The sequence below is a fragment of the Vidua chalybeata genome, chromosome 2 (assembly GCF_026979565.1).
Source record: "Vidua chalybeata isolate OUT-0048 chromosome 2, bVidCha1 merged haplotype, whole genome shotgun sequence".
Lineage (NCBI taxonomy): Eukaryota > Metazoa > Chordata > Aves > Passeriformes > Viduidae > Vidua > Vidua chalybeata.
In genome coordinates, this window is record NC_071531.1 from 79,005,679 (window position 1) to 79,021,545 (window position 15,867).

At 36.0% G+C, this 15,867-nt stretch overlaps 1 protein-coding gene across 1 annotated transcript in view; it reads left to right on the forward strand.

Annotated features, from left to right (window-relative positions):
* Positions 1 to 15,867, forward strand: part of DLG2 (discs large MAGUK scaffold protein 2) — a 984,977-nt gene that overhangs the window by 754,390 nt on the left and 214,720 nt on the right. The window contains exons 17-18 of the mRNA XM_053935819.1: positions 5,120 to 5,188; positions 15,555 to 15,711. Of these exons, the coding sequence (XP_053791794.1) occupies positions 5,120 to 5,188; positions 15,555 to 15,711 (226 nt within the window). The remainder of the gene's footprint in view (positions 1 to 5,119; positions 5,189 to 15,554; positions 15,712 to 15,867) is intronic.

The following is a 15,867-nucleotide window of genomic DNA, read 5'->3' on the forward strand; positions in this document are numbered from 1 at the left end:
TTTGTTCTTCTACCATTATCCCTGTTTTTACTATGTTTTTCATTTGTAAATATTTTGTTGTGTAAACCTCAGTCCTCAGCTGGTATAATTTTCAAGCTAACTTTGTCAGGGAGAATTTCAGCTCCCAGAATGAGCTTTATAATTCCTCATCATCTTTACAGTATCATAACTAATAATGATAGCAATAATAACAACAGTAGTACTATAACTGAAGCTGATAGGAAGACTTAAGCTTATTTTTTTTTAACAGTAATATAATGTCTTGGAATTCTGTGGAGATTTAGGTGCCCCATTTGTAAAGACCCAAAAGTTTGTCCAAAATATGAAAATACGAACAAGGAACACAATCACTTCGGATTGGATTAGGGTTTTTTTAATGGTTTTCACTCACTATCTCTAATTTACTCCATGCTGAGTTCTTCACAATACTTTAAGTCTGTATTTACCCTACATGGGAATTTTACATGTGGAACTGTTTTAAAAATATGTCCTCTCCACTCTACTCCTTTAAACAGCATTCCTAATTACTTTCAGTTCCCCCCACATCATTCTAAACCACTTCTGCTGTTTTAAATACTCTTGTATCTCAAAATGAAATAACAAATCCTCTCAAAAAGGCAAGATTTTTATATTTTAAAGGTAATCATTATCTCCTGCAATTACCTCAGCCATAAGGAAGTAGATTTGAAGTCAGTGGAAGTTTCACCACTTTGAAGATCAGGTACCTGACTTGGGCACACTGCTAACAAAGGTAGATAATTAGCTCTATTCCAGGAGCTGAAGCATTCCTCTGAGTCACAGCTCCACCTTGCATTCTTCCTTATTGCTAAATGATGCTAGTTTAGGGCTGCAGTAACTCAAATACTTCAAGTCACAGAATGTGGCTAACTACTTCTTTGTGAACACTGTTTAGGGAAGGGAGGCAGGCAGGGAGGGAGGAATAAGTAGGCAACCTTTTTTACTTTAGTTGTGCAAGTGAAATTGCCTCAAAGAACCTGAATACAGATGTAGTGTGGTCCTTATTCTACATATTTGTAGGCAGAGTGACAGCCTAATCCTTATTTTTCTGTTTTCCAATGAGTAGCTATTTAGCTAGCAATGCTATTTGTACAATAGATGTACAGATGCCATTTTAAAAATTGAGTTATGTTGCTAAAGTCCTCACTGCATGTGCCTGTGCATGAAAACAGCATTACATCTCATGTCTGGCTTTGTTACCTGAGGGTGATCTGAACATAGCAGGGTTGAATGTCCTATTCCCTGAAGTTTCCTATTTGCCTCTGATGGGAGACTGTCTGGTTAGTTTGACACTTCTAATATGGGTCAGTAACTGTCAGTGCTGGATATTATCAAACCGTTTGTAGCTGAGATTAAATTAATGCCAAAAAAAAGCAATCTCTGGTCTTCTAATTAATCCCACAGGAGTGCAAAAACTCATTTAAGTTAGGAGTTTAGCTGTTGGCAGCATCAGGAAAAGCTGGTTTCACTTCACTGAGCTGAATTAAAACTCCACATTAATGGAATTAAAGCATGTTGCCTTCCTAAACTCTTACATCCATCAAATCAAAAGCTTAGAAGCTTTATAAACAACTGCAGCGCTACTTTCAATCCTTGACATAAGAAACAACATGCTGAGAATACATCATAAAAACAAACAGTATTAGCATTCCCTTCACTGGTCTCCTGTGGAATTTTTTAATATTGCATTTATCACTCTTTTTTGTTTTAGTATTGTGAATGACAAAGAATAACTCAGAGCTCTAGTTTTGGGTTTGCTTTTGTTGTTATTTGTTTTGGATTTTTTTTTTTCCTGCAGAGAACATATTGATAGACAGATGGAGTTTGTATATTTTTTCTTCTGTGTGGCAGTTTCAGAATTGGGATCTGAAGCATGGCTGCTCCAAAGCCAGTGTTCAGAGAGGTCTCTACTCAGCCTGTGCCACGGCTGCTTCACTGCATCTTTATGAGAAGTTGCAGGTCAATTGATTTAGGAAGCAAATAACCTTAATACTGTCAGTTCTGACTTGTCAAAATAAAGATACATGAAAACAAAAGGGTTCCTGAATCAGGGCTATAGCAAATAGAGGACAACTGTTCTTTTTTGATAGAGATTGAGGGTTGAGAGAGGAAAGCTAATGACTTTTCTAGTACTCTCTTTGCAAAGACAGCGTATCTTGGTTTTATATAAACAAAAGAGAAGAGGAAAAATTTTGGACTGTAACAACCTTATTTCTTCTACTGTCAATGCAATAGGCAGGCTAATGGGATGAATTGATTTGAGCATCATGCAGTCTGATCTCTTAATGGTGGTATGTCAATATTTTTGCATTACAGAAGTTTAAAACACAATAAGTATTTCCCTAACATGGTTGTTTCATCCCAGATAGAGGTTTCACTGGCATGTTGTGTATGGGTGAAAGTGTCATTTGGGAAGGGAAGGTGGTAGTTCATCTGATCCCTGTGGGGAAAGAAGGGTTTATGATGCTACCTCCAGTTTCAGCATCACTCACACAGCAAAAGTGCCTTCAGAGCTTTCTTGGCCTAGAACAGAATTAAAGCTAAGGAGACTGGCTACTCACCTTTTTGTTTCTATAACATTTACTGATATGATTATTTTAATTATGAACATTTAAAAAATTTGTGAACACTGGGCTGCTCTATTTTTATTATTTAATGAAGCCATTAAATGGTTCACCTTGCCTGAGAAATAAGATTAAAACAAAAAGCAATTTAAACCCATTAAAGAGAGAGGTTGGATTCTTTGCTTCCAGTTTTGCACCTTATTATTAGTTTACAATCTCATTCTTTGCTCCTTCACTCTTACAAGAACAGTATATCCCCCTTGTCTCAATGAACTAAAATAAGATGGATTTAAGTTAAAATTGGTCTTTTACAGGGTGTAAAATTCTTTTATTCAGGGAAAATCCATCTTGTGTGGCTGTAGTACTGGGTAGTATATTGAAATATTACTAATGTTACTTTATATTACTAAAACTAGTAGGAGGTGCATTCTGTATCATTTCAGAGGAATGGTAGCATTTTTATAAGCTTAAATGTTAAACTCTGAATACTTTGATCTGTCAGTTTAAAACTATGCTGCTTACATATCTCAATAGGGATATGTTTAGGCATTCATCACAGAAAGTGTTGCTAGCAGAAAGCTTTATTTCTTCTGTGCTGCAAAAGACATGGCAAATGCACAAGTGTATTAAGCATGTGATGAAATCAGCTTCTTTCTGCTGGTTCCATCAGTTTGATAGAATTCACCAGGAGATGATCTTTTCAATAAGTCAGTTAGGAATCATATCAGACTATTATTCTGTCTCAAATAGCAACTTGTGTCAAGCAATGATTAAATTGCATTTTAGACTTTAAGGTGTCATTGTATTCATGATGATACCTTAGAAGGCACAAACTCATATCAAGCATCAAACTTGATTTTTATAATTTTTTGAAGAAAATGAGTTTTCATATCACCAGTTCTGAACTATTTTCATGAAAGAAGGTGAGGGCTCATTTGAATACTCATAAATCCCTAGGATTTGAAAAGGTTTTCTGATGGGTGGAATATTGCAGATAGATGAGCCCCTCACTTGGCAGGAGTGTGGTGTAAAGTCCCTTGTACATGCAAACTTAACGTGAAATTTTAACCAATATTCAAATAATATTCTTCAGTGTTTGTCCCACTCAGCTATTCTGTTCACACCATGATCCCAGAAACTTATGGTACTCCTAAGTTTGCTATAAAACAGATAAAAAGCTCTGCAGCTCTTCTTAGAAGGGGAATATTCTTTTCCACAAACCTTCTGAAACCTTCTCAATAGGGATAAATACTAACATAAAACAAGAGCACACTGATCACAACAGAAGATACCAGGAAGCAGCAGGACTTATGTTTGTTGAGTGACAGGCATGACAACTTCATGGGCTACACCAAAAAAAAAAAAAAAAGCATCTCTTCTGTCAGACAGTATTATTGACTAGGCTACAGGATGAAATTCATGTAAGATAGATGTGTTGCTCACTAATGTCAAATGAAGTGCTTTTATTGAAAATAAGATATGTTGCTTCTGAACAAACAGCTTGAGATAGATGCAAAGCTTGAAAGCAAGACAAAGTCTTCAGTTATTAGAATCAGTGATATAAAACAGACCTAAAGATTTATTTTTACTGTGCACTTTGATTACTAATACCGGGCCTCACTATGTGCTGCAGTCATTTAAATTAATCAGAAAATACACCCAGATGCTTCTGCTTTTTAATATTTTATTTGAACAGGATGACTTGGATAAGGAGTACAATTTATTATCACAAAACTGCCTTTGACTGATGCTCTGTTTTATCAATTTGTACTTACAATACTATTCCTCCATAGTATAATACTGCATTTAGTACATACTGTGTATTTGTAACATAATTATTATTATTACTCAGGTTTCTTAGTCATGTCAGTATAACATGAGGGGCCATTAGACTTCAAAAATCAAAATCAATCAAAAAGTTTTTTTTCAGAGAGTCTGTAGAAAAAATATCATGTTTGCTATAGAAAAAATATAATGTTTTTCCCCAAATGTTGTGTCCTAGATTAATAAAAATCCATGTGGAAAGACTCAAGCTGCTTAAAATCTGGTAGAACTAGTGTTAAAGTTACATCAGGGTGCAATTCTAAGGAACGTATGTCCTCTTTTACTGAGAAACACTGAGTATTAGGTTGATTACATTATCATTTGCTGTTTTACCTTTTGTTCTGAAATTAAATTCGCATTGTATGTTTAGTATATTTAGTGGAATAATTAGCATTTAAGTTATTTTAAATTACTAAACTCTGTGTGGGGGAATATATGTATTAAAAATGAGTAGGAAAGATAAGGGGGAGTTATCTTCATTTTCTGCTCTTAATGAGAAACAAAAGCTGAATGTAAACAAGAAAGATTGTACAATTAAGCCCTTTTTGAACAGATGAGCACCACTGAAGTCAAAATGCTTTAGACACATGTAAAACCATCTGATTGTTGTATCTATTTTGGCATTAGCTAAAATACGTCTAGAGACAATAAGGGCAAGAGAGACTTCTATTTCTTTAACAAATGCTTTTCTTTATTCTTCCTTGGCCATACAGTCATTCCCAGCACAGCACTGCAACGCGTCCACCCACAGTGAGCTTGCAGCGGACCATTTCTGTGGAAGGGTAAGATGATTCTCTCTTGAAGCTGCTCTAGAGGTGTCAGGTACCACTGAACTACCCACACACACAGAGCTGTTCATTAGATGTGGGTTTGCACACCACGGTGTTTAAGTCTGTGAGACGAAGCAATGAAGTTTCAAGTTAGTGCTGATCCTTTCTTGGTACTTAGACTGAAAGGTTTGGTTTTCATGGAGATGAGAGTCTCTGTCATGGAGATATATTGGATACCATTTCTTCAATTCATCTCACTTGACTAGTGTTAATATTTACTTGTGTTAGCTGTAAAATCTTCCCACTTATCATGGAAAAGCCCAGTGAAGTCTTACTCTATTTTCTTAATGTATGCATGAGTTCCTTTTGACAAACCAGTGTCCAAAACTAAGGATGAAGAAGTACTGATATAAAATATAATATCTGTGTACATGAGTGTGTTAACTGTAGAACACAGCTCTGGGTGCACAGCTCAATTTTAACTAACTTCAATTTTAACTAAGACAATGGTGTAAAATGTGAATAACTCACAACTACAGATAATATTCTTGCATCTTTACAGTATTAGAAAGGCTGATATTTAACACAGGAACACAGATTGTGTTTGCACTGACTGACATAGTCTAAAAAAATGACAATTCATTTTTATCCCCTCCCATAGGAATGTGGAACTCTGTAGGCATGGGTAATAACTTATCATTGGCTGCTCTCAGTTCATATGTCAAAGCTTTTCTTTCTTGTGATAAAAGTGAGACTATAAAGTTTCCACAGAGGAGAGAGGTCATCTTGTTGTCTTTTAGTTTCCGTTACAATTGTACTGTGGTGCAGTCAGAAAATAAATTGGTCCCTGTGTAAACTAATCCTGTCCAAAGTGAAGTCTGAAATGGTTTTCTCACAAGTCTCCATTTTTAATTTCTTATCTAGAGCTATGATTTTAAAATATGATTATTTAAAATATGTAAAACAGTTATGGTAATTATTCATTGAAAATTAGATTGAATAATAGAATTATGCAAGAAAAGTGCATGTGGCTCAAGGGCTATCATCTGGAATATAGTTCTGTAAATAAAGCCTTCATTGTCATCCAGCCATCATGCTCAAAACAGGACCAACTTTAAGGTAGATCAGTTTGCTCAGGGTCTTGTCCAGTGAAGCTGTGACTATCAAAAACCTGGAGATTGCTCAAGTCCTGGACAAGCAGTGTCAGTGCTTAAACACCCTCCTTTTAGATTTCTTTCTCTCTCTAATCCAAAGAGAGAGTCATAATAAATTCCCCTGACTCTTCTTATCATCTCATGAATAAGTTGATGTTTAAAATAAAGCTGAACTTCAAGAACAATTTGGGTGGTAAAAAAGGAGGGGGAGGGGGAGAAAAAAATAATTTTCTCAGTTGAAATTTAAGGAAGGAAATCCTGTTATGATGTCTCTGGCTTGGACTACTGGACCAATTCAGGAATCATCCTGTAGCTTTAAACTCTTACTTAAATCTGGAAATCAATCTTTCTAATTGAATTTTTAGATAAATTGCAGAATCTGTACTGGCTGCACAACTTGCGTATATTGTGTGCAAATCATTACAGTACAGAAAATCTACAATTGATACCACAGGTCTCATGTTGTTCAGGAGGTAGAAGAACATCATTGTAATTATTCCTAATCAACTTACACTGCATCATATTTCATTTCACATAGGAAAGTGGGACTGTTAGCCTATTCCACTACTGAGCAGAAATGAGTAATCAGCTGAGCCCTAAATATTTCATTACGTTAAAGCTCAATTTATTCTAATGTTTTTGTGGAGTCCATGCTGCTATGTTTACAGCTAATAGAATTTGAGGTCAAAACAAAGTTATTTTTCTCTTTTAGGAACCATGTTCCTATCAGTAGAATCCTGTATTTAGGAGAATCACTATATTGGTTTTGAGATGCACTTTTTAAACAGCTGCTTTACCTGCAAGGCATCCCTGGCACATGCTGACATTTTTACCCTGCATGCTGGCTCTCTCTGACTGACTGTGGAGTCACTGAAGTGATATAATTATTGGGTCCTATGAATGAAAAATTAAATATGGGAGGGTCAAAGAAATACAGAGGGAATTGCATTTGCTGGCATTTAGTCCTTTCCACCCTGATGAATATGTGATAATAGAGCTGGCCAGAATAGATTTTTAAAGAACTTGAATAGCTTCTTTTCAACAAGATGATAGATGAACACATAAAACAATTTCTTTTTTTATTAGAGAGGGCTTTTATGGACTTCATGTCCAGCAACAAAATGAATGGCCAGGCGGGAAAAATAAAGACATCTTTAAAGACTTTTTTCCATTATATTCAAGCCATATATTCTTCACAGTGTGATAACTGTACATGAGGTGTACAGATTTATTCTGTGTATAAAGGCATGAACTTCAGAGGTGTTGGAGGCCAACATTAGCAACTTCCTTAATGTTTTATTTTCATGGTTTAAAAACCAAGAAAACTCTAATGATTGAATTTGAAAATATTGTTAAGTTTTTTGAAGAGATTTAAATGAACAATCTTAGCTGACTATCCAAAATAGGAAAAATATTAGTTGAAAACAGCCTTTGGGTTTTTTTTTAAATCCTGCCATACTAGCACAGAAAGCTCTAATGTTAGTCGTGATTGACAGCTATTCTCTCTGCTTTTGGCATCCCCACTAAACTGAATTTTGTATGCTACCAGCAAACTCTTAGAAACTGGGATTTCAAGTTATTTGATCAAGTCTTTTTGACTTAGCAATGTGTCTGAGCATCTGAAATATATTTAAAAATATTTATACATAAATAAACAGCATTTGAACCATGACTAAGGATAAGAATTTTTATTCTGAATAGGACAGATATTACAGAATGCTTTTTGTTTCAGAAGTGTCTTCTATAAAGTAATTTCAGATGCTTGCTACTAGCGGCCTGTGTATTGATATTTCCAAACATGGCTTAGAGGCACTGCTATTTTTAGGTATTTTCTGACCATTTGAATAGTTCCTGTCTCCTGGTAGTGCAATTCTGTTGCCTCTCACCAGTTCCATCTCATCCAGCTTCATTTACAAACTATAAAGCTGGAGCATTCATGGTAAATAGAGCTATTGAATACTGTAAGCAATAGTTTTTAGAACAGTGGTTTCAATGTGGAACCAATAGTTTTTAAAAGCAAGATGCAAAGCAAACCTTTCTAGTATGGAGTTGTATGTGCTAGGTGTAGCAGGCGGTACAGAGATGCAGTTTTCAGGATTTATTTTGATTATTAGCATGTAAATAATATACCTCCTGGAACAGGGAAGAGAGATAAGTGATTATGTGAGACAAAGGATAAATGAACAAGCAGACAGGAATAATCATATCCCTTATAGAGCTAAAGAGTATATTAGCTGTCCTACATTATCTCTCTAAGAATCAATGAGATTTATCAAACCCAGGAGACAGACTACTGTGCATTTGAAGTAAATGTCAGGTGTCATGGTAAAAACGCAGACCAGTTTTTCAAATCAAAAAGATCATTCCCGTATTCCAATTCCATCTAGCTATCTGCAAGCAGAAAACTTGTCCTGGTGTGCAGGCTTTAATTTCTCTACAAAAGATAAAATGAAAGATTGCTGAAGTCCAGAGGTCTTCCTACAGAATAAAATCATAACCCAGTGCAATCACACATGCATCAGTCAGGTTGAAGCCTGGCTCCCAGTAGGTTTTCTTGTATTAAGTATACATAAAAGTTTGCAACAATTTAGGCATGATGTTTGCAGAATAAATGCATTAAAATTTTAGTCAATATTAAAATTAGAATAAGCCATTACTTTTAAATGTTCAATGAACAAGAAATTCAAGGACTCTATGGTCAAATAAATCGACAAAATACTTTTTTCAAGCAGATAGGGTAACTTTAGTAGGCAAAGTGATATTTTGCTATGTAATCTGATAAATGTACATCTTATTAAAGGCTGAGTGCTTAGTTGTTATATACCAATATCTGGTCAAATGAATAAGTCACTAATCAATTAGAAGGCAAAAACATTGTTTCAGTTTATGCAGGCGAAGTTACCCCTCTGGACTGTGATGGTCAATGTGAATGCAGTAGATAAGAGGAAGGCTTCCTTATTATTGTTATTTTCAATAATAATTGAAAGAAGGATAACACTAATTAAAGTCACTATCAGGCATGAGACCTCACAGGGTCAGGTGTAACACTGGTGTGTGCAGGTGCAGCTGTGCAGGTGCAGGTGATGAAGGACTGGGAGCTGAGAAAGGAAGGTCTGTAGCTCCCTACCACTGCCAGGTCCTGGTGCTTTGGCCACTGTAACAAAGGTACATGAGAGGGAGGGCCAGGGAGGAGAAGCAAAGGGTGGAGCTGTTTCACATCATAATGTAAAGATTTTACCAAGCCTAAGAGGGAATAACAAGGGAAAAAGTAAAAGCTGAGATGCAGTAGAAGTGGTATTACAATAAAACAATAGATGAGAACAGTACAGACAGATTTTTCATTTGTGTGAAACAAGAGATGTAGAAGTATGAAAGAATATCTATATAAAGAAAGCTTGGTTTGACAAAAACTTGAAGGCTTTTAAAAAGGTGTGTGTGAATATTTCAGGCCTTCAACCACTTAGAATTTCATATTATCTCTTGTTTGAGTAATCAGCTTTTAAACCATCACACACATTGGCACATACTCTGTCCCTCCAATCTTCCTGTGTTCAGTGCTGTGAAGAATGAACAATCTATTTGAACCTTCTTTTTTAGGGTCTTCCAGTATGAATGTCCTTTGGTTACCAGAAATAAATACACAGGTATTTATCAGAATTTCTTGAAGTATGAGAGGAAAACTAAAATTATTGTTGTGAAAAAGAAATGGCTTGATGAGCCAAATTACTCTAAGGTAACTTAGTGCTCACGCTGTGGATTGTCAAAAGCCAAACATTTATACTGCTCAGGAGAAGGGGCCTTGCTGCCTTAGATTTGGGGTGGGTTCTTTCAGAGAATCACAGAATGGCTTGGGTTGGACTTTAAAGATCATCTGTTTCAAACCCCACCCCTGCCATGGGCAGGGTCATCTTCCACTAGACCAGGTAACTCAAATGCCCATTCAACCTAGCCTTCAACATTTCCAGGGGCTGAGTATCCACAGCTTCTCTGGACAACCTATGCCAGTGCCTCACCAGCCTCACAGTAGATATATTCTTCCTAAAATTTAATCTAAATCCACCCAGTTTCAGTTTAAAGCCATTTCCTGTTGTCTTATCCCTTGTGTGCTCTTCTCCCTGATAAACTAATGTGACTTTACCCAAGTAATACAGCTTCTTGCAACTTCATCTTCACCTCTTGCTGTTTGCTGATTCAAGTAGCTGGAATGGGTTTTCTTGCACTATATATAAGAGTACAAAGGTTCTGGGCCCTGACTTGTATATTGATGCTACCCTAATGCAAAAATAAGATAAATATTCTTCTGGGCTTTCTGTGATCTGTGGTACTATAACACCAAAGCAACAAAGAATTTATGTATGCTTTCAACATCTTTTGTGAAGAAAATGGCAGTTTGGGGGGAGGAGGAAAGGCAAAAAACCAACAACAACAACAAAAAGAAAAAAAAAATTAAAAGCCATAACAAAAAAACTGCAGCCAAATCAAGATCAAAGACATATTTCTAAGCTTCTGCAGACTTGAGATACCTCATCGATTGTATAAAATGGAAGAAATCCCTAGGGTCTGATATTTGAAAGCCCCCACTGTTGTTTAATATTTCTGTAGGTATTTCAAAAAGCACAAAACGTGTCAGCACTCCAATTTTATAGATGGTACAAAAGAAACAGAAAGAGCTGTGTCATTTGAGATGAATACTAAAAGTGACTCTTTTCTTTAATGTTGCCAGCAGCACAAAAAAATCAATTCAATCATAGATTTTCTTTCAGTTCATTATTTTAAGAATTACTTGTTTTTAAAAAGCACTTCCCCATCATTTATCAGTCCAGTTTTAATCTCTTATATTAGATCTATAATTGCTATGGATTCCAGTCTATAGAAGAATGATAGTAATAGTCAAATTTTTTGCCTTGTCATTTTCTGTTAAAAGTAAACTGATCAATCCAAATATTCAGTACAAATGTAGTAAATAAAAAGCACTTGCTGTTTTCAAGATAATCATCAAATTAAACATACGTAAACCAAACCAACCTGTTAAGGAGAGAAATGCTGCACTTTGATTTGGTTTTGGTCATTGCATTTTTATGACAGAAGACATTTTCTTAAGTGTTGACATTTTGTTACTATTTATTGTTTTCAAATATTAATTAGTAATCCCTTGCTCTTACATCAGGCCTGCAGTTTATAATGTGATTTACAGAATCTGATCTGATGCATCCCCTAAAGCAAGTAACCAAGTCCATCCAAATGGATTCTGCCATTGATTTCTCAGCCTGTAAATTTGTGTGGATTGCAGCACTTTATTTGCTTCTTTACCCTTGTATCTGTTAATGTAAATTTTCCTTTCTTCTTTCCCTACCTTTTTATTTCCTTCCCTGTTGTCCTTTACAGAGGCACTGCCTCCCTTTATTCTGATTTCTTTTTTCCTCTTTTCTTTTCTTTTATTTTTTCTCTTACCTTTTTTTTTTCCCCTCCCTTCTGCTGCCTTCTGTCAGTCCAGGAATGTTTTCATCTCACACTCCTTTCTAATTTCTGCTTGATTTCCCCTGCTGCTCTTCTCTGTTTGTATGTGGTGTAGAGCTGCAGGAGGGTATAAAACATGCACACACCAAATTAAAGTGCTAGTACGCTTTGTTAGCACCTATAAAGTTACCTTCAGTTGTATTTATCACAGAAGAAATTGTAAATGGGATAAACAGTTAAAGCTGGAGGCTGAAACATGAATTTCAGAAACGCTGGATGTCAGACTGCTCCTTTTTCCAGGGTAGCTACAGAGTGCCATCTATTGTATCCAAATAAAATAAAACATCTTCACAGAACAAGCTGAGTTGGAAGGGACCCACAAAGATCACTGAGTCCAACTCCTGGCCCTGCACAGGACATCCCCAAGAGCCACACCATGTGCCTGAGATTACTGTCCAAATGCTCTTTGAGCTCTGTCAGGCTTGGTGCTGTGACCACTTCCCTAGGCAACCTGTTCAGTGTCCAACCACCCCCATCTTAAAATAAGTTCTGCCTTAATTGCTGTTTTCTGCAGACAACTAGACATTCTGAGTGCATTAACTACAAGCAAGCATCATTCACATTTGAGTTACTTTTCTTTCACTTCTCAGCTCTCCCATCATCATGTCATCTTCAAGTGTTTGATTCCATCACCTCCTTTACAGCATTTATCTGTGTTTTGTCTTGTGTTCTCTGATGTGTACTGGAACTATATTCATAGTGATTTTTCACAGAGGCAAAGGAATTTTTCCTAGTGTTGTTTCCTACATATTCAAGAAAACCTGGAACAGCTGTTCTTAGACCTCCTTAAATATCATATTAAGGGTTGACTGTAACTTCTACACCAGATGATAAAATATGTAAAATCCTCATCTTCAGCTTGGACATTTCAGTGAGTATTGATAAAGCATTGGCAAGTAACTAACTGCTGCATCACTCTTAAAAGACCACGTAGGCAGTGGCTGGTATTGTAGTTGGTTTCCTTAAGAAATATTTTTCCTGCTTCAACTTCATAAATTTTATATCTACTTTTTTACCATCATTAGGCCTTTTTTTCATTGTCATTCTAAGTACACTACACAAATGTGAACAATTACATATTTTTTAAACATATTTATTATATTAAGGTGAATTTGCATATACATTCTACTTCCTATAGATTTTGTAGTACAGTAAGGGATAAAGGTTATTTTTATAATGGCAACATCACTTAGGTGTTCTTGAGTCCACATTTCAGATTCTGCAGGGTACTTAGATATTAAAGAAATACAAGGCATGTTAAGGATGGTCAGCCTCTATTCAGACAAATCTGAGTCATGACCAGAATGATCTGATTAGGTAAAAGAACAGGGACGGAAACCCATTGCATTCTAATCACAGCTTCTGACATTTTCCCCTTATTGTCTGAACTTCCTCTGAACATAATCATCCAAGAGCAGAGTGTGAATTTTGCTGTCAAAAGGCCAAAATTATAAAACAGCACTGGCAGCATTTTAGGCATAAATCTGCTGACTTGATCAGAGACAGGGATTAATAACTGGGCCAACATTTTGTTGAGCTGCACAGCTTACTATTCAGTAGATACCCAGTTGTATTGACCTAGTTTTGTCCATGGCCCTGGCTTTCAACTATTTGATCTAAGCCGCCTGTCATATGTGAAAATACTCATTTTTATTTTGAACAAGATCTCTTCTGATTTCTCACCAGCAAAGCATGCAAATATATTGGTTTGACTTTGCTGCCTCTTTTTCCTCAGTATTCTGGTAAATAATAAATGGCACCTGCTCAACTCTTGCAAAGTATTTCTGATGAGTAGGACTTGAAGATGACAAGTGTCACCGTATCATTTTGTGGATGAGGAAACTGAAGCTGGGAGAACAAATGAGTTGCCAAGAACACTCAGCAGTGCATGGGCTAAGCAGAGAAGAGAAACCATGCTTTCAGCTCACTGTCCTAGTTCTGCTCCAACCCCCAGGCCACACTTCTAATTAAAAACCTGTTTAGACTTCTTAGATTCTGGATCGCATTATGTCTACTCTGCACATATTTAACAAGGTGTTAAAGGAGTTGCTTCAAGGCAAAGCAACAGCAGTGATGCAAAAGAAAAAAACCCTCTACCTTTATTTTCTGATTCTTAAAAATACTTCAAAAATATACAAACTCAGTGCAATATATCTTTTGCTCACAGCTGTATTTTTAACTGTTTTCTGACTTTACAACATTAAAAAAGTCAAGAGATGAAGGACCATATGGAGTAGGAGTAATACTTTGCTTTAGTCTTGTCTTTCAAAACTTCAGTTTCAGAAAGCTGAGATGTTATTTTAACATCGTAATCAAGTTGGGAATACCATTTGAATATTAGCATTGGGCAAAGATGAACAAATGCCTGTGATTTCAGAAATATCATGTCAAGATAAAGTCTCCATGTATCCATAAGATTAAACTCATATCAAATAAGGCATCGCTCAATTTAATCACTTACCTTTTTTTTTCTCTGTTCTTTAAAAAGAGAATGGAAATGAAATATCCATTTGTGTGATGCAGAACTGTGGTATAATATGGAGGAAAGATTGACTCTTTTATACAAGAAGCATTCTGTAGAATGTGTGTTTTTGTTGCTGGCAACTTTTTTTTTTTTTTTTTGTAAACTTAAAGAATGAGTAGAGCATCTTATTTCTCTGGGAGAAGTCACAGACACCCATATGTATGTGTTTAAGAGACTTGCAGGGCTGGGCTTAAAATTTATACATCATAATTGAACAGCATTTACACTTTTTCTGAAAATTAAATTGTTAGAAGGATTTGAAATGGGGTAAGTACCAATAAACATAAGAGTGTGCGTATGTATATGTGGTTGTGTGTGCTTGTGTACCCAGCGGGGAGCCAGCTCTGAGGCCTTGTATGTAGAGACTGGGAACAAGAATATTTAGGACCCTTTCTCAAGGATGCTACCTTGATTGCTTAGGAAAGTTACCTATTTCTGGAAATAAGTATTCCCATCAGTAAATTGCATGTTATGTTTACATCCTCTGGGTCATATTCTCAATTTACAGATGAAAAGAGCTGTGTGAGATATACTTGTTATTATTTATTTATTTCTATAATAATTAATAGTTTTTAATGAGCATGACAAAAGCAGGTACCCCTTGGGCTGGTTCAGTGATAAATGCAATGTGACTTAACAAATGCATGATCCTGATCGTGTCAAACCAAACTTTTTAATGAGATTCTGCTGGATAAGATTGATCATATAAGTGTTATTTGCTCCAAATCTGTCAGGATCACAACTGCCATTGCTTTGCTTGGAGTTGTAAGTTTTTTCTTTGTTCATTCATTGCAAAAGCAAGGCTAGAACTTAAAAGAAAAATGTACTTTATAAAGATTGGATACCTGGATATATAGTATAGCTATAAATTAGATTATTAAATATATTAAGTTTTGGTTTTCCTTTTAATAAATTTGTCACTTAACATAGTGAAGATGACTCCAGTGGGGTGAAATTAATAGAGATGTTTGAATTCAACCATGAGGGAAAAAAGAAATAATGCTGGTTGATTCCTACCTTATCTGTTCACCAGTTAACAGCTTTGTCATCTGTTACGTGGTTTCTTTAGACAATAGCAGGCCATTGAGTCTTAGGCAAAATATAGCATGCTTAAATGCCATGAAAAATGAATACGCAGTAAGAAGCGTGAGTGCCTGAACATTATAATTTTGTTTCTATACAGAGAGCCTCGAAAAATCATCCTGCATAAGGGCTCCACAGGACTTGGTTTCAACATTGTGGGAGGTGAAGACGGGGAAGGCATATTCGTGTCCTTCATCCTCGCAGGTGGGCCAGCGGATCTCAGTGGAGAGCTGCAGCGAGGAGATCAAATCTTATCTGTAAGTGTTTCTGTTGGGCTGACCTGACCAGCTTCTTCATCTTGTTCTTTGTACTGCAAGGGGCACACAAAGAAGTCTTTCTCGTTTCCATGTTGTGAAATCTGAGTTGCAAACAGTTTATTCCTGAATATTTTGGTTATTTTGCCCTTGGGTTTT